The following is a 19835-nucleotide window of genomic DNA, read 5'->3' as shown; positions in this document are numbered from 1 at the left end:
CAGCGTAGAAGTGAGGGGCGTTGCAGTGGCCGAGAAAATTGAGCGCTTCCGTGCCAGGCGAAAAGCGCAAGGAAAATGGGCAGAGCCGCCTTAGGGCGCCACAGTGAGCTTCCGGGTTGCGGCCTACACATCGGCCGAAGCCGGGGGCTAAATTTTGTAGCCGGCTGGAGCGTTACCTCAGGGAGGTGGGCCACAGGGAAGCCTGAGACTGTGTGAATATCCCAGCGTGGACGGTGCAGGGATAGAGGGCTAAACCTCAATCCATCATCCCTTTGTTAGGGAGGTGGAGAGGAACCGTCCACCTCCTTGTGCCATCCGCTTTCACAGTGGTGGGACAGTGGGGGCTGCTCGGACGCCATAGAGAGGAGCCTCTGTACATCCACGGAGTTCAGTCAGGGTGGACAGGGCCAGTTGTCCGGCAATAGGCCTGGCTCCAGGAGAGGATACATGGAGGAGACACTCCATGTGGTCGCCTGCTGCTGGTGTGGGGAGATCAGGACCGTGAAGGCACCGTCGCCCCTGAAGTGAGCAGGGCGGGGCTCCGGCGGTTGGCGGGGATTTCATCTGCGCCCTAGTCTGGCTGAAAAAGCCGGGGACTAAATTTATGGAGCCTGCCGGTGGAGCGCGTCGGCGGGCCACGACCGCCGAATGATTGCCGCTGGCGTACCGGCCAGCAGCACCTCTCCCCAGGGACCAGGACCGCACCTTCCACGCAGGCAGCGTGAGGAAAGAAACTACTCACCACCACCGAGCAGAGATGCATCCTCCATTGCGAGGGAATAAGCTCAATCGATCCTCCCTTGGCCGGGGGATGTAGAGCCTCTGTCCATCTTCATATCTGCCTGCCGCAGGGGACTTACGGCTGTGCCTGCCGCAGGGGGCTTGCGGCTACTGTGGGGACTACATGATGCCAACAGGTGAGGGCTTAATTGCGGAGGAGCCCGGGAGATGCACATAAGAGGTATACTCTATGTGCTCGCCATCTTACAGGGGGGAGATCGGGACCGTATAGGAACCGTCGCCCTAGCGTAGATTAGGCATGCCCCAGTCGTCGCAGGAAAGGTACGGGGAGGTATACTCGCCGTGCTTGCCTGTTGATGGTTCGGGGGAGAGAGGACTCTAGAGAGGAATCCGTCGCCCCCTTCACTCCGTTAATTAAAAAATAAAAATTTACAGAAAATAAAAATAAAAAATGTTGGGGTCTGAAAACAGACCCAAGTGCCTCCCACAGACACTAAGCAAGAACTGGTTAGCTGAGAGCCAGCAGGAGGGTGTATACTGCAGGGGAGGAGCGAACTTTTTTTGTATCACTTAGTGTCAGCCTCCTAGTGGCAAGCAGCATAACACCCACAGTCTGTGTCCCCCAATGAGGCGAAGGAGAAAAGAGGTTAGATTATACTCACCCAGGGGCGGTCCGATCTGATGGGCATCGCGGTCCGGCCCGGGACCTCCCATCTTCTTGCGATGACGTTCTCTTCTTGTCTTCACGGCCTCTCTGAACTTTCCCTGCGCACTGCAGTACTTTGCTCTGCCCTCAACAGGGTAGACAAAGGGCGCCGGAGCCGCAGCGTGAAGACAAGAAGAGGACGTCATCGTAAGAAGATGGGAGGCCCCGGACCGCAACACCCATCGGACCAAAACAGAACCGGGACCGCCCCTGGGTGAATATAATCTAACCTCTTTTTCTCATCTTTCAGGATACATCGGGGGCTTATCTACAGCATTCCAGAATGCTGTAGATAAGCCCCTGATGCCAGTGGGCTTAGCTCACCTTCGGTTTTGGGGGTGACAGGTTCCCTTTAAAAAGGAACCAGTTACCACTACAAATGTCATTTAGTTGCTGATCCAGTAATAATCTGCAGGTAAACAGGGTCTCTGGCTACATTATGGAACAGTGGCTACAGGGGGAAAAAAAAAAAAAGTAGGTATCCTCTCCTTACAGCCACTTGCTTCCCAGTCATCTGGGCGGTGCAAGGAGTGGTCACTATACTGTGAGCTTGCTGTAAGCACTTCTCTGCACACTGACTAACAGAGTTGGTTGTTACACCAGGTGTCGGGGGAGTGATTACAGCCACGCTCACCGTGTACTTAGTGGTGACTGTATCCGACTCCCTGCACCAGCCAAATGACTGGAAACAAGTGGCTGCAGGGAGAAAATGATGTCATTTTCTGCCTATAGCTGCTCCTCCATAAACTTGCCAGAAATTATTTAATCATTACCTGCACTTTTTTTTTTTAAGCCCTTTAAGTTAGACAGTATAGGGGATAAGTTATTGATCGCTGGAGGTCCCACAGCTGGAACCCCCACCGTTCCAGAGAATGTGGCAAACCACATAGCTCAGCAATTACCGACAGCACCATACAGAATGAATGGAGCCCAGGTGCTGATGCTCAAAATACTCTATTCAGACGGGGCTCTGTAGATCCCATACTTGTGGGGATCCCAATGCTTAGATCCCCAGCCACCAGTAAATTATCCCCTATCCTATAGCTACTTATACTTGGTAAAATCAATAAATGCCAATAATCATGCAGACGTGATAATGTCAATGGCAGTTCTCCATCTTTAACATAACAGCTTTTGTACCTTATTTTTGCGTCCATCTATTTCAAAGAAAGATATTGTCCCCTTTCTGTAGATTTCATTTCCGGGGGGATGTCGCAAGTTACATTTAGTCTGCGAACAATAAAGAAATAAAAACAGAAACCATATTATTCAGGTAGCCTTCACCAGAAGAACATCACGTATTTCAAGACTTTCTGTGGCGTCTTACATACCAGGTGTCTTTGTAGACACTTTAGACTCTTTAGATACTTGAGGCAGAATTCACATAAATAAAGTACGGGTAACACAGTCAACTCCTGTGGGTATGGTGAAAAGTACCAAGGCTTAAGCCGGTGACGTCCCAGTTCAATGCACTCTATGTTCTTCATGCGAGTAATGATGTCATCGTGGCTCCGGTCAGACACCAAGCTACCGGTCATCCGAGGTGCAGAAGGAATTCCATCAGAGCTATCCTGGGAATCCTGAACACAGCGAAGACTAAAGTTAAGGATTGCACCTTTCAGATAAGCCCCCTTATAACAACCGGCTTATATGACAGCGCTTTTATCCACACATAGCCCTCACCTCATCTGCACTCAGGCAGTTAGATTTCCGCTTGCGACCTGGAGGTACAGCGGGTGCACTTGGCCGGCGCGCCGCTCCATTCTAGAAGGAAACAATAAGGCTTTGTTAAAGTTATTCTCAAGTTTGAAAGTTATCCCATGGACCGGAGATAAGATTTCTGAGGGTCCGATAAGCACAGGCTGAATGGAGTGGTGGTTGATCATTACAAATGCCACTCCATTCATTCTTAAAGGGATCGCCGGAGATCATCTGCTCTTCAGCTGTCCCATAAAAATGAATGACCTCAGCTCTATTCAGCCATGGCTGTTCAGAGATCCGATTCTTGGGTTCAGTGGACGGACCCCCAGCATTCAGGGAGTTACCCCTACCCCATGGAGAGGTGGAAAACTTTCAAACTTGAGAATACCCCCTAAAAAAAAAAAAAGCAAAGAGAAACCTCAATGCTACCTGTCTCCTAAGTGCATTACCTGTGGGAAGACAGAGGCTTGTGTGGTTTCAGGTGCTGGTGGAACTGGTGTTGCTGGTGACACGACTTCTACTTTCCGCTTCTGCTAGAAAAGGTAATGCGACATGCAAAGATGTAATGAAAAAATATATATATGGCAAAATATGCTGCATGGAGAATACTGAAGTCAGGGGCGACAGACATGAATGGAAGTATGGGAGACAAAGTCTTACTGGAACAGGGAGAGATTTTCCTCCTCCCGCAGGGGCTGCAGCTGGAGGTAGAATGAGTTCAGGAATCTTCCTCTGTGGAAAAGGAATGACACAGGCTTATAACCCCCTACCCACGGGTGTGGGAGGGCCAGATGTATGGCTTGCACCTTACCATTACTACGTGGCATGGGAGAGACACGTACAGCATTTCTTTGTGCCAGGGACAGAAAAAGTTAGAATCTGCCTGTGTCATTGGGTTTTGCAACCCATCTGTGTTATAGGCAAGACTGACCCGTCAGCCAGGAGTCAACCAGACACGTTGGGGGGAAAAAAAAAGATGCTAAATGCTACAGAAACATTAAAGGAACCTGCTGCGTCAATCCATCTGCCCACATGCAGGCAACATGATATCGACTCCGATATCATACTCCGTGATCATGTTGTGCTCCTTGGTTGGGTTTACAGATACAGCCCAGCGACACGAGGGAGTGGGGTAACTGTTGAATGCGGCATATAAGGGGATTAAACGGACCACTAACATCGATAAGCTGGTGATTGTCGGATTGAATGAAAATAAAGCTTAAAGAGGTTGTCCAGTGATAACTTATTGATTGGCGGGGGTCTAACTGCTGGAACCAGCACTGATCGGAACAACGGGGCACTTTTATAACATTTACAAAATGAAGTGGAAGTGAGCAGCCATACAGGGGTTAAACAGAGAAGCGGTCAAGCATGAGTACTACCTCTTCATACTAAAGGAAATAAAAGTGCCCCATTGTGCCCATCGATGCCAATCCCAGTGGTAGGACTTATCTGATCAAGTCATCACTTATCCTGTGCATAGCTGATAACTTATTTTCACCAGACAGCCCCTTTAATCGCTGTATAATGAAATGATGTGCAGCTTTCTGATACACTGAGCTTCAGGTCCTCACCGTTTCAAGATCTCTGCTGGCTGTCAGTGACAGAAGAACTTCTTGTTTACATCCAGAGGCTGAAAACCCGTCCTGATCAGGTCATGTGAAATAAAAAAAAAAAAAAAAGTACATGAATAAGTTCCATAACAATGATAAAGCTTTTATAAAACTCCATCCATTCATATAAACGTAATTATTTTTATGGTACTAGGTGCTGGAAAGCCACTAGTTGGAGACCACTCTCCCCATCAATAAAGGGAAGATGGTAAAATATATCCTGCTGTACTTTTCCAACCTCAGAGAAGTTGTATGAAAAAAAAACCAAAAACAAAACACATGGCTGCTGTCATCCTTAAAACGCAGCCTCTACTTGTCCATGGCCTGTATGATATAGTGCTCAGCTTCAATACCAAACATACCTCATGGACATATATGACATATATGCCACCATTCTTGAAAAAAAAAAATTGTAAAAAGTAGTTGAGTTTTATCAAATGGGTTGTCCACAACTTTAAAAGTTTATTTTAATGGGTGCAGGGTGATTTAGTGTAAGAAATTAAAACAAAAAACTTACACTCACCTACTGGACTCACGCCACTCCTCCCATCAGTGTTTTGGAATCAACATCAGGTGGGGACATTACGTGCAGGTAATCAGTGGCCGCTGATCAGCAACAGCCTTCACGTTCCATCCGAAAAGGAAGAAACATTTTCCAGTTCGGACAGAATGAAGGCTGCACCTGATCAGCGACCACTGATTGTCTGCAGCGGTCACATATTGGAAGACACAGTACCAAGTGTGGATGAGTGGCACTGGTCCAGGGTTTCAATATTTCTTTCACCACACTGGACTCATTAACTTCTTAACGCTCCATGACACAGTATTAGGCGTCACAAAAAATCCTCTCAACAGGTCACGGCACATAACTAACTAAGTTAGAGATCACACACGAGAAAAATACAGTATACTGTGCTATATTTAAAAGAAGGGACGAAACGCGCGTTGGGGCGCTTTGGAAAACCACGCTTGGCAGATCACCTCCTCATGTAAGTGTTTGATTACGGTATATCTTTACGTGATCCCACAGTGGTATAAGTGTCTATTCTGTCAGGACACTACCTGGGGCTAAGATTTAGGATCGCACTGTGCACTTTACATATGGATAGTAGATCAGATGGGTGTTGATGCATTTTCCTACATAAATCAAGTAGTGACCTAAATGACTATACCTGTTGGTGTTAAACACAAGTGTGATTTTGCTACACTAACTTCATATGTTATTGTAGTCATGTTTAATAAAGGTATTTCTTTTAAATATAGCACAGTATACTGTATTTTTCTCGTGTGTGAACAGTATTAGGCGTGTGTGAGGGTGTTCGGAGCGGACTCAAGAGCTGAGCAAGTTCTACACAGGACAGATGCCGGCTGTATAACACTCCTGGCATCTGCCTTTAACAGCAGCAATCGGCACTACTGTAGACCTCTTAAATGCCGCTGTCAATCATTGATAACAGCATTTAAGTGCCGAGATCTGGCCCAAGAATGCAATTGCGCGCCCATCGCTCATACCATCCCACAGTGAAGCAATGACCTGCCAGAAACGGCTGTCCTTCCAACCCTGGTGGTTACTTACCACTTCCCTCTCTGGGGAGCTGGGCCTTGATCCAGACAGACCATTCTTTGTTGGAGTCTTGGCTTCTTTTTTTGGAAATTGAATCTTCTTCAAGTCTAAGCGATCATAGGTGACCCACTCATCCAGTCGCTTATTGACTACAGGAAGAATGAAAGATGTAAGAGTCTTAAGGCGGCCAAATTCCTTAATGGCAACCAGTTGCTTGATTGGCTGAAGGCACCCACATTTTCCCCATACATATGACGAGCAAGGGAAGAAGTAAAGAAGGCACTGCCAGATACCTTGGAGCGGCCTATCTGAGCAAACTAAAATCCAACACTCTGAATCCTTCCACCCTCCCAACATCTGCCACTGGGGCGCATCAGGCATCCCCATACACAACAGATGGTCAGAGTTCGGTGTATGACCATGCTTCCAAGCTTATTAACAGCAGGATGGATAGTGATCAGCTTTGCCTCTTTTTTTTTTTTTTTATTCACATCAACTATGCAATGTCTACTCACAGTCGATATAATGGACATAGAACAGCTTCTTTGCAGTCAGGTCTTTGACGCTCAGGATTTCTGCCAGTGCTGAAAATGAAAAATAATTAAATTAATCCTGTGCTCCCAATCAGTTGAACAGCCCTTCCTTTCTACTTGTGTTTATTGATCACAACATCCAAGATGCCTCTACAGCACCATTCATAGGGTCTGACTGCACCTGCTGACTGATGCTGTAGGTGTTAAAGGGGTTTTCTTATCTTCTATTTTGCTGAACACATGCCTCCTGCTTGCCTGGTATAGGCAGCAGAGGTGAACGGACAGGATTTTTACAAGCACGTTAAAATTCTACAATGACGAGACCACCCCTTTAAAACAGATCTTAAGGTTGTGATGATATAGATATTTTAAAATGAATTTTCACAAGTGTCAAACTGGATATTAAAATAAGCCAAACTTCAAAAAAAGTTATATCACTGCCTTCATGCACCAGTTAATAACGGGAAAATCATGACAGCGTCAGCACCGTGCACTGTCAAGAGTTAGCAGTCATAAACTGACTGCAGGCTTTTCTCCCAAGCCTGGGCAACCCCTTTAAGGATAAATTCACAAGTGGCGGATTTTTCATAGACAAGTGAAAAGTCGCTTTCATTCATTGAAAGAGGAATGTTTTAGCGGTAAGCGCATGGCAATAAATCTGCCATGTGTGAACTCCCCCTAAAAAAAAAAAAAAGTAAAAACCTAAGGCCATGTAAGATTGTGGTAAAACACTATACAACATGTATTACACGGCAGCCCTGATGAAAAGCACTATGGAGGAAGATGGGCAAAATTCACTAGGAGGCGCGCAGCTCTCACTGAATTTGGACCATCGATTAGTCACCGTGCACCGCCACAAGAAATGTGCTCTAGTCAGGGGCTATCGCATTCACGCCAAGTGCTTTCTGTGCGCTCGCTCCTCAAAAAGTAGCTGGAGTTGGCCAGGACTCTCATTAAAAAAAATAATAATAATTGCACAAGAACGACTTATCCTTTGATAAACCAAAGCCTAAAAGTCCCTTGCCCTAATCATAACCCTCCTGGAACACTTACGCCACTCCACTTCATTGTCCTGGTTCTTGCGGAGGACGGGAAGTCGGCACCCTTCTACAATCTCCGCCTGAAATAAGCAAAATAACTGGAATTACTTTACAATCTATAAGTTCTGTGAGCACTTTGGACATCACATTTTTCTGCAATAAAAGAAAAAAAAAAAAAGTTGCAGTCTTTATAAAGAAAAAAAAAAAACCAAAACCCCCCTACGTATTGTGTCAACAGCATCTAGGCAGATCTATATGTCTCCATGGTAACGGATCCTGTACGGGCTAAGCCTATGATCGCATTCTATTATGTGTCCCCTACTTGCTCATTTACAGTTAGCAGCAGGACCACAAGAACGGGGCTTGTTTATTGACGGTTACCATGGAGACACATAAGTCTGCAGAGGAGCTGCACATTCAAAATTCTAAGCTGTACTTATGACACACACACATACATACATATACAGATATATATATATATATATACATACACACACATACACGCATACATAAACAGACAGTATCTATTTCAGTATATAGTGTATATACATGACTATATACCGATGAGCCAGCACTGTACCCCTGATATATAACACACACACAGCTCTCATATTTGTGCTGTCCTCAACCGGAAACCTGCTATTAGTAAAAAAAACAACTACGCTGCACAACACACAGCTGCAGCCCTCACCTCCGCCATGTTGGATGTTCCACCTCCTCTTCCGCCATCCGTGTGTACTCAGCCCTAACTCCTCCCCTTCCGTTTTCGTTCCGCGCTGGCCCCGCCTCTTTCTACATCCCAAGGGCTGTCCTCAGCGCGCCTGAAATGAACTAAACACACATTCATTTTCAGAGACATACCAAGCAGCTTAAAATGGCCTAAGAAAACGTTTTCGGTTGTTTTTTTCTCTCCATACCAGCTATCTTTTTTAGGCAGTAAGCTAACTTTTTTTTTTAATCACCGGTCAGGCATTTATGGTAGATAGTCCAAGCGAACAAAAGTGGAGGGCGAGACGGCTTTCAACGTCAATTTAGAATTACGTGAAGAGTATAGTACTGCGCGTGCGTGGTATAAAACAATTAACCTATAATCAAATTCATGACAGATTGCCATATTTCGTTTTGTTTAGTTCACAGTTTATAGTAAGCCTTGCTTTTAAAGTAGTAATAATATATTATTTAAAAAAATACATATTTATGTGAACTCGTGAGCGTCACCTGGTGGTGAGAGTGGGGTTAGCACGTTTCTGTAGAAGATGAAGAATGACGGGCGCTGCTGACGCCATAAATCTAAAGGAATAGTTTGCTCTGTGCTAGTGATGAGTGAATAGCCTCGTTACTCGAGATTTCTCGAGCACGCTCGGGTGTCCTCCGAGTATTTATTTTTTAGTGCTCGGAGATTTGGTTTTTCTTGCCGCAGCTGAATGATTTACATCTGTTAGCCAGAATAAGTACATGTGGGGGTTGCCTGGTTGCTAGGGAATCCCCCACATGTACTTATGCTGGCTAACAGATGTAAATCATTCAGTTGAGATGAGGAAAAACTAAATCTCCGAGCACTAAAAAATACTCGGAGGACCCCAGAGCATGGTCGGGAAATCTCGAGTAACGAGTATATTCGCTCATCACTCTGCTAAAGAAAAGGACAGCAGCTTAGCCCATAAAGGACACGTCCATTGTTAACTTTTGCACTTATGTTTTACTCTCCCCTCCTCTGCCTTCTTCCAAGAGCCGTCACTGTTCTTTGTATATTTTCCATCCCCACAGCTGTGCGAGGGCTTTTTTTTTAATGCGGGACGAGTTGTAGTTCTGAATGACGCTGTTCATTTTACCACATATGAACTAAAAGAGGGGGAAAAAAACAAGGGAGCGTAATTCTGACAATGTTTTTGGTTTTTACAACGTTCATTTTGCGGTAGTAATGACCTGACAACGCCATTAACCAGGCCGGTCCAATTACGGCGATACCAAACTAGTGTGTATATATACAGTATATATTTAATAATTAATAGTTTAAAAGAGTTTGAATCTTGTAAAAAGGAAAAACCCGATGGATCAGTATGACGGCTCGTTTCTTGTCTGCCAAATTTTAGTTTAGACACAACTTTCTGCTGGTTTTTTCTTTTTGAAATTTTTTATTTGTCACTTTTTTGCTTTTTTTTTTAAAGGTGATATGAATGTCCTCCACCTTCCTTCGGCTAGCCCAGAGATGACAGACTGTGCTCTTCACAGTACTGTACCCCTCTTTGGGTGCTTACTTTACGCCAGAAGTGTACCCAGGTTTTCTGGCACACCGGGCAAGAATTCAGTTTGGTGCCCCCCACTCCGCACCCCACACCCCAAGCACATATGCACTTAGCCATGATGTGCCGAAGAGCTGCTCTCCCTAATTCTCTCAGAGTTCAGTGAAAAACTAAGAGAAGAAGGAAGAAAAGCTTGTTATGTGACTATCAATCGCATATGATTGAAGTGGTCATGTGATGACTGCTGAAATCTGCAAGCAGAGCTGAATCCTGACAGTGAGGATATTACACGCTGTTAGGATTGGCTGCAGAGCTTCTTTTTATAATTAAAGGGCTCGTCCAGATTGGAGATGAAAGTCTGCAGTGACTATAAGTGGCGGAAGGCTTCTGAATTCTCACAGAGCGTGCACTGCACACTTTTAGGATTCTCCCTTGCCGGTGCCAAGAGTGGACGGTCATGTAAGTACAAGTATGTGATTTGTATACTTCTGGCCACATTCCAACTTCGGTGTCTTCAGCTCCACCGGAGCACTTACCACTGATGCTCCTCTCTCTTCTGCACCCCGATGAGTGACGTCGGCAGCGAGATCACATGACCCCATGATGCTGCAGACGTCGCTCTGACCCAGTGGTCAGAGCTTTAATTGTATTCACAACTTAAAGAAGCAAGTACAGTTGTTCACTGGACTCTGGGAGCCGGCGTCCTGCAACGTTCTGTGAGTCGACTGTCAGCTTGACAGCCTGCTCATAGAACCGCTGAATCCCATTATGGGGGGCAGCATAATGCAGTCGCTAGAGGAGACACTTCGGACCGCCGCATTAGGCAGCCCAACAACTGTAATTTTATGGATTTTTTTTAGATTCTGTCTCACAAGTCAAGTGCACCTACGATAAAAATTACAGACCTCTCCATTCTTTGTAGGTGGGAAAACTTGCAAATTCGGCAGCGTATCAAATACTTACTTTCCCCGCTGTATGTTGTACCTTCTCCCAAAAGATATTATTTTTCCCATGTTTTTTCCCAAAGATGGTCTCATTCTCATCCTTTCCTTCCCCCTTTCTATCATCCAAGGGTACTTTTTGTCTACGTGTCAGAAGCCTTCCGGTAATCCTTATCTCCTCATGACATCTGACGGGCTTTGCAGAGGTCTCACAGCCTTCACGTCTTCCTATTTTAGTGGTTTTGGGCTCCGCGTGTTGCATCGCAAAATTAGAGATCCTTGTTTCAATTTCCACAGATTTTTCTGGGCAGTAGGACATCAGTTTTTCTTTCCCCAAGTCTACAAAGTTTCTGCTTAGACCTCCATCCTCGTCACCAGAGCTTTGTCATAACCAGCTTGAGTTGTAGGTGCTGTGGACCGTTGTGCGCCAACTACACCACATTGTCAATTTGTTATATTGCCCACCCTCGGGGACTACTCTAGGATGTCCCACAGTCCTGTGTCCCCAATATTGAGGAGAATATTGGATTTTACCTCTTTCTCATTGAATACATTGGTGGAGTCCCAGATCCCACCCTGTTATTTAACCTTCCTGAGGTCTGTTCCTGTCATCTCTAGACCTTGGTCTCGGCCCCTGGTACCGATCTTGTTGGTTCCTGGTTGTTTTTGTTAGTCTATGTGCACATGTCATCTTTTAGACCCCGGCACAGCTGCCGAGTTTTCCCCGGCCATGAAAGCACTTGATTCCTTGACACGACTTTGTCATTCTTGCTCCGCTACTGGCGTCGTTAATTATGCGGAAACCGCCTGAACAATGAATACCTCCCTTTTTTTTTTTTTTAACTGTACTCAGTTGACACATGGATGGTTTTTATTTTTTTCCAATACTGGCACATATAAGCCAGCTGAATTTGGGTCAGGAGCTCTCGGGAGGTCCATGCACCATGGTCTGTATTTGGACTGTGATACACAGGTGTGTGAATTCGGCTGAAAGTACGCCAACAGATACATTCATGTAGATCATGTATGGTAACCGGAAGCCATAGAACCTGTGGTCGGCAGATATCTGATGTCTATGGCCAGAGCAAACTGTGATAAATGCACCCTAAAGGCTCGTTTACGCTGGCCGACCCACGCCCATAACCAAAATCTGATCTATTGCATAGAAGGTGGACGTTTAATGTTTTAGACAGGCCTACTGCGCTTCCGTTGCGTACAGAATGATCTCATAGGTTGTCATTATCGGCAGCACATGTGCTGCCGAGAATGATGATTTTTATGCAAGCTTAAAAATTATCTTAACCGATGGGTGATCATTTTGTAGATTTGTTGGATAGTATGAAGCCTAGTGAGCGTTCCTTCGTTCACCATAATCGTCCAGCATAAATGCATCCTTACCGTACTTTTACCATGTGAGTCATTAACCAGACCGCTGACATCAGATGGAAGAAACATCCTGAGCCCCTGCCTATTCTTCCATTGTTTTCCCTTTAATGCATATCTTCCTCCCTAATACTCGAGCCTGGTATTACCGGCTCCATCCTCCGCAAGTTACCACACCTATCCCTCCTTGGGCTACCGCTCCCACCTTTACCAACCCCACCTTCTTGTTATCCTGAAATCTCACAGCTTTTCTGTCCTATATGTACCTGCCTCCTCCCTCATTCCCATTGTATAAGATATATGCAGAAGTAACTGGCTCGCTGCCTCGTCCTTCTTTCCCAGCCGTCTCTTCTCTTCATGTCGTGCCTGATCTCTGTGAGAATAGGAGTAACCCGTTCTCACCCGCACATCGCCTCGAGATGTTTTTTAGCTTTTATGACTTAGTAATCTTTCCCATTCTGTGTTAAGTTGTTTTTTGAAGGTATTGGTACACCTAAAAGAAGGAGAACTTTTCCAATCAGGCTAGGTTCAAGCGTCCGACATTCATGGTCCAAATACAGACCGCGATGTCCGGAGCGGCAACGGGTGTCCTAACCCGAAACCATCAGCGTCATATATTCCTATGAGGATGTTGAGTTTGAGTCAGGCGACCTTTGGCCAATCCAGAAATCATGGTCGGTCCTCAGACCACGAATATCAGACGTGTGAAACCGGCCTCACACTTTACATTTATTCCAAATTACTTTTAGTTGTGTTCAAATATTGTTATGGGATTATCACAATCGCCATACTACGTTTTATTGGCTTTGGTAGAAAAATTCTAATTAAATAATGGAATTAATGGTGGACCCGAATGAGATACTGTCGATGTTTAAGACTATGGGAAAAAAATACTGATGGGGCATTTTGAAATAAACATAACTAAACCTTTATTATGCCTATAAATAAACAACTACCCCTCCAAAAAAAAAAATCTAAAGTGATGACCAATCTTAATGATCCCAAAGACTTTGGGAGAATACTCTGTAGACTGACGTGACATGAGTTGAAATTTTTGGAAGGTGTATGTCCCATTACATCTAGCATATAAATAATGCAGCATTTCAGAAAATGAACATCATACCAACAGTAAAATATGGTGGTGGTAATGTGATGGTCTGGGCCAGTTTTACCACTTCTTTGGTTTAAGAAAAACAAAACTAAGACTTTGGAGTGGCCTAGTCAAAGCCCTGACCTTAATCCGATTGATATGCTGTGGCATGACCTTAAAAAGGCGGTTCACTCTCCGACGTGGCTGAATTACAACAATTCTGCAAAGATGAGTGGGCCAAAATTCCCCCTGGAATTCCCCCAGGTAAAGGATTAATTGCCAGATATCTATCCTCGCCTACTGTATCTATCCTCGCCTACTGTATTCTCACCCATCCCTTGTAGATTGTGAGCCTTCGCGGGCAGGGTCCTCTCTCCTCCTGTACCAGTTATGACTTGTATTGTTTAAGATTATTGTACTTTTTTATGTATACCCCTCCTCACATGTAAAGCGCCATGGAATAAATGGCGCTATAACAATAAATAATAATAATAATAATATTGCAAATGCTTGATTGCAGTTGTTGCTGCTAAGGGCGGCCCAACCATTTATTAGGTTTAGGGGCAATCACTTTTTCACACAGGGCCCTGTAGGTTTGGATTTCTTTTCCCTTAATAATAAAAGACCTTCATTTAAAAACTGCATTTTGTGATTACTTGTGTTATCTTTGTCTAATGTTTATATTGCTTGGGTGATTGGAAACATTTAAGTGTGACAGACATGTAAAAGAATAGGAAATCAGGAAGGGGACAAACACTTTTATACCCAACTGTATTATCCATATTGGATTTTCGATCCTCGGTGTATGGTAAAATCTACTTTCAGTCACGTCAATCATAAATGTGACTGAGGGATGCGGAAGAGAATCCATTATGCTAATACCTGCTAACTGTGGGCATCATATGATGGAGCGAAAGGAGCTGAGCAGATTGTTATATAGGCTTATATATCATTACATATGGATCCCTTTAATAAAGATGAATATGAAAAATGGCTTTATGCTTTACCATGCAAACAAGCTTCTTTAATGTCGAGACCTGAGAACTTTTGGCAGTCCTGTCTGTCTCACTAAATCCTTCTTAGTAGGGTGTGAGTAGCGCTAGAAGTAACTGACTCATCCCGTCTTCTTCATTCCTGTGTCTGGCGGTGTTTAATGTCAGGAATGGTATCTGTCTCCATTTTTCATCTATTTTGTTATTATATCAGTGTTTCAGAATACAGGGGTAGGCCTCATTAAGATGTCCCTTTTTTTTTTTCTTGTACGTGAAAAAAAAAACGACTGATTTTCATCACTGATTTTCTCCTATGCAAAAAAATTTTGTTTTACAAAACTTTTCCTGACCATTTAATGCAAAAAAGTAGGCAGGACGCGGATTACATACATCCAAATAATGACACCTATTATATGGATGTATAGACTGGCTGTCCCTGCAGGATGGCCCACTCCTGGCTCAGGGGTTCACCGGTGGGGTCCTATGGTTCCCCATTGTGTCAGTCCGAGACTGTGTATGTCCACATGAGACTGATCCACAGCAACAAAATCTGCCGAAACAAAATCCGTACCAGTTTGTGTGGGTTTTGCTGAAGATTTAATTGTGGAAAAATACTGCAGAGAGCGGAATCCACTGCAAAAATTGTCACGCTGCGGATTGAAATTCCACAGCATGTGTCCATTTCCGCTGCGGATTTTCTCTGTAACATGGATGAAATTTTGTAAAATCTCAAAATATAGGACTTAGTCCTGGAAAATCCAGGAAAATGACCATGAAGCTGAAACAGGCAGAGCAAAGCTGCACTTGACATGTCAGAGTAACTAGTACTCGGAAAGGGTGGAGCGCAGGTAACTGATACTAGTTATCCGCAAACAATAACAGGAGCTAATAACTGTTCCCAGTTTCATGTTCATACAGGAGCAGTCAAATGAAACCAGTTATTCTATTAATTATCACCACCCTGTAATTATTACAGCTCAACTCAATATGTTTTGAAATACACCCTGCACACTTCAGTTTACTTCACGTAATGTGCTATGCAACTTAAAGGCTGTGGATGGACACTTATTTCACTGAAAAAAAAAAGATTGTTACATATGTTAGTGCAATTTTATTAACTTAAGGTAACTGTTACGCTTCAGTCTGCAACATTCAGTCCTTATTTCATTTTCATGCAGTTTGCAGCTTGATCCCAGTTTCAGATCTTCCTCTTGTGGGATTGTCTCTCCCAGTAATAAAGGCTGGATATGATAACTGTATCTTCCAGTAATCAAGGTTGGATATGATAACTCTGTCTCTCACAGTAATTAAGGCTGGATATGATAACTCTGTCTCTCCTAGTAATAAAGGCTGGATATGATAACTCTGTCTCTCCCAGTAATAAATACTGGATATAACTCTGTCTCTCCCAGTCACTTTTTTTTAGATGTTTTTATATTTGTTGTATCAATAAAAGTTTGCCTTTTTACATATTTATACTGAATAGTGGTGTGCATTGCTTTGGAGTGGTTCCTTTTTCTCTCTTGGATATGATAACTCTGTATCTCCCAGTAATAAAGGCTGGATATGATAACTCTGTCTCTCCCAGAACTAAAGGCTGTATATGTTAACTTTGTCTCTCCCAGTTATAAAGGCTGGATATGATAACTCTGTCTCTCCCAGTAATAAAGGCTGGATATGATAACTCTGTCTCTCCCAGTAATAAAGGCTGGATATAACTGTCTCTTCCAGTAATAAAGGCTGGATATGATAACTCTGTCTCTCCCAGTAATATAGACTGGATATAACTGTCTCTTCCAGTAATAAAGGCTGGATATGATAACTCTGTCTCTCCTAGTAATAAAGACTGGATATGATAACTCTGTCTCTCCTAGTAATAAAGGCTGGATATGATAACTGTATCTTCCAGTAATCAAGGCTGGATATGGCAACTCTGTCTCTCCCAGTAATAAAGGCTGGATATAATAAGTTTGTCTCTCCTAGTAATAAAGGCTGGATATGACAACTCTGTCTCTCCCAGTAATAAAGGCTGGATATGATCCCTGTGTCTCTCCCAGTAAAAAAAGACTGGATATGATAACTCTGTCTCTCCTAGTAATAAAGGCTGGATATGATAAGTTTGTCTCTCCTAGTAATAAAGGCTGGATATGATAACTCTGTCTCTCCTAGTAATAAAGACTGGATATGACAACTCTGCCTCTCCCAGTAATAAAGGCTGGATATGATCCCTGTGTCTCTCCTAGTAAAAAAAGACTGGATATGATAACTCTGTCTCCCCAAGTAAAAAAAAGACTGGATATGATAACTCTGTCTCTCCTAGTAATAAAGGCTGGATATGATCCCTGTGTCTCTCCCAGTAAAAAAAGACTGGATATGATAACTCTGTCTCTCCCAGTAATAAAGGCTGGATATGATAATTCTGATTCTCCCAGTGATAAAGGCTTGATATGATAATTCTGTCTCACCCAGTAATATAAGGTGTATGTGACGTCTGTCTGTATTCAGGGTATTGCTGTCTTCTTTAATTCCTATCTAAACAAGGCTCCATTATTTTATTTATTTCCACTTCATGTGCTTCCCCCCTCTTCAACAGTCTGTTTTCACTGCCCTCCATGAAATCTTAAATACTTTCTCCCCTCTCCAAGCTCCCTGCTGTTATTTCTAACACTGAGAGAAGAGAGATTAGCCAAGAGCCATCAGAATTAAGCAGGAGCTCAGACAGATTTGTAACGTTTTTGCAAAGCGTTCAGCTATGTAAAGGAATTACAGAAACTCTGGGGCAGCAAGATGTTAGAACATTTTTAATTAAGACTATTTAGAATGTTGCTTAACTTTGCACATAGGCGCAAAATGACCATTAAATAGTATCAGTGTAGACAGCCTTTAAAGGAACAGAAATGTAAATCCAGATGTTAATGTTGTCTGTGTGTTACATCCATGTGCTTACTTTCTCTGCTTTTTGTCATTGGCCGGACCCTTAACTGCTGCTTAGGACATGCCTGATGGGACTAGGCTAACCAGCTCTTAGCAGGGGTGTGATCCTGATATTTAAAGGGGTTGTACGGCCTTAGCATACAAGTCTGCAATCGCTTTATGTGATTGCAGAGTTGTTTAAAGGTATGTGTCCACGTTCAGGAAACGCTGCATTTTTGACGCAGCGCTGAGCCGCAGCGTCAAAAACGCAGCGTCCAGATGTTACAGCATAGTGGAGGGGATTTCATGAAATCCCGTCTCCACTGTGCATTAAAAAACGCATGCGGAATTCCCACAAAAACGCACATGCGGTGCGTTTTTTAAGAATGCAGCATGTTGCTATAATGAGCAAAACACGCAGGAACACCGCAGGTGACCTGCCAGTGACCTCAGGTGCAGTTTTGGTCAGGATTTTACCTGCATAAAATCCTGACCAAAGCCTGAAGCAAACCTGAACGTGGACACATACCCTAGGGGTACGTGTCCACGATCAGGATGGCCGGCGGTATCGTCGGAGTGGCAAACCCGCTCGGCGCTAAGCCCTGCCCCCTTCTGGGACGCAATGATGCCGGATGTGTTCATTGCACACATCCGGGATCATTGCACCCCTCCCATAAGGCCCTGTGTTATTCCTTGCGGCGGCGCAGCGGCGCCGCAAGGAACACGGACATGCTGCGATCTTAAAAGACGCGCAGCATGTCCGGAGTCGCAGGGCTGCCAGGTGCGTGTTTCCACGCATAGTGGACACGGGATTTCATAAAATCCCCTCCACTATGCTGGAACATCTGGACGCTGCGTGTTTGACGCTGCAGCCCCATGCAGCGTCAAACACGCAGCGTTTCCTGAACGTGGACACATACCCTAAAGCGGTTTTGTCACCAAATTTTGCAATTCAAACTTCATACAATAGTAAATAGCTTTCTTAGGCCGGTTTCACACGTCAGTGGCTCCGGTACGTGAGGTGACAGTTTCCTCATGTACCGGAGACACTGACACACGTAGAACCATAAAAATCAATGCATCTGTTCAGATGTCATTGATTTTTTGCGGACCGTGTCTCCGTGTGCCAAACACGGAGACATGTCAGTGTTCGTGGGAGCGCACGTTTTACACGGACCCAATAGAGTCAATGGGTCCGCGTAAAACACGGACCTCACACGGACATTCTCCGTCTGGGGTCCGTGTGCGTGCAGGAGACAGCGCTACAGTAAGCGCTGTCCCCCCCACATGGTGCTGAAGCCGGTATTCATATCTTCCCTGTAGCAGCGTTTGCTATAGAGAAAATATGAAGAATAGTGTTAAAAATAAAGATCCATGTGTCCGCCGCCCCCCCACCCCCTGTGCGCCCCCCCGCTGGTCAGAAAATACTTACCCGCTCCCTCGCTCCTTCCTGGTCTGGCCGCGCCTCCTACTGTATGCGGTCACGTGGGGCCGATCATTTACAGTCATGAATAGTCGGCTCCGCCCCTATGGGAGGTGGAGCCACATATTCATGACTGTAAATGATCGGCCCCACGTGACCGCATACACTAGAAGCCGCGGCCAGACCAGGAAGGAGCGACAGCCGACGGGGGACCCGGGTAAGTATTTTCTGACCAGCGGGGGGGCGCACAGGGGGTGGGGGGGCGGCGGACACATAGATCTTTATTTTAAACACTATTATTCATATTTTCTCTGCAGCAAACGCTACTGCAGAGAGGATATGAATCGCGGCTTCAGCATGATGCAGAGTGGGTACCACACGCTCCGTGTGGTACCCACTCGCCATACGGGCGGCACACGTGTGCCGCCCGTATGGCCTCCGTGAGTTCCCAGGCACACGGACACGGATAACTCCGGTACCGATTTATTCCGGTACCGGAATTATCTGGACGTGTGGGACAGCCCTTAGATCTGATGAGACTGGTGTACAAACATTGAAAAACAAAAATACCTTGAACATATAGCTAAACAATTCAGATGTGAAGAAGATTTATTTTAGAGAACTGAAGAAAATGCTCATTTGAATAAAAGACAAAACTTAAAAAAAAAGGATTACACAGCCATTGTGATATGGATTTTTAGTGTAAGTACACCGGCCTCTTGAGGTCAAAAGGATTTAATTAATACTGTATGCAGCTTGTGTTGTGAAATTTGGCGACAGATCTGCTTTAATACAAATACTTTTTGCTGCTTTAATAGCTTTTATGATAACATCATTGTTTTATATTCCTCAACATTGAAATTGCAACACCAAGAAGGAAAAGTCGTGCAATGATGGAACTTGCAGAATTAATTGACATGTTAATAATATGCAAATGATGAAAAAATGGGAA

General features: G+C 44.4%; 1 protein-coding gene across 3 annotated transcripts in view; it reads right to left on the bottom strand.

The window, feature by feature from the left end:
* The window catches only part of KAT5 (lysine acetyltransferase 5), a 29657-nt gene extending 20963 nt beyond the window's left edge, over positions 1 to 8694 (bottom strand). Inside the window, exons 1-10 of one of the 3 annotated variants that reach the window (XM_077287428.1) lie at positions 8590 to 8694; positions 7912 to 7978; positions 6841 to 6909; positions 6338 to 6474; positions 4723 to 4794; positions 3809 to 3880; positions 3598 to 3681; positions 3131 to 3211; positions 2779 to 3027; positions 2588 to 2677 (exon numbers count right to left, since the gene is read on the bottom strand). In XM_077287428.1, the coding sequence (XP_077143543.1) occupies positions 2588 to 2677; positions 2779 to 3027; positions 3131 to 3211; positions 3598 to 3681; positions 3809 to 3880; positions 4723 to 4794; positions 6338 to 6474; positions 6841 to 6909; positions 7912 to 7978; positions 8590 to 8598 (930 nt within the window). In that variant the 5' untranslated portion in view covers positions 8599 to 8694. The remainder of the gene's footprint in view (positions 1 to 2587; positions 2678 to 2778; positions 3028 to 3130; positions 3212 to 3597; positions 3682 to 3808; positions 3881 to 4722; positions 4795 to 6337; positions 6475 to 6840; positions 6910 to 7911; positions 7979 to 8589) is intronic. The other 2 variants (XM_077287429.1, XM_077287430.1) reach the window with 2 other exon arrangements.
* Between the last annotated feature and the right edge of the window lie 11141 nt (positions 8695 to 19835).

Source organism: Ranitomeya variabilis, chromosome 2 (assembly GCF_051348905.1).
Source record: "Ranitomeya variabilis isolate aRanVar5 chromosome 2, aRanVar5.hap1, whole genome shotgun sequence".
Taxonomy (NCBI): domain Eukaryota; kingdom Metazoa; phylum Chordata; class Amphibia; order Anura; family Dendrobatidae; genus Ranitomeya; species Ranitomeya variabilis.
Note: the sequence above shows the minus strand (reverse complement) of the source record. Positions and strands in the feature narration are given on the sequence as shown.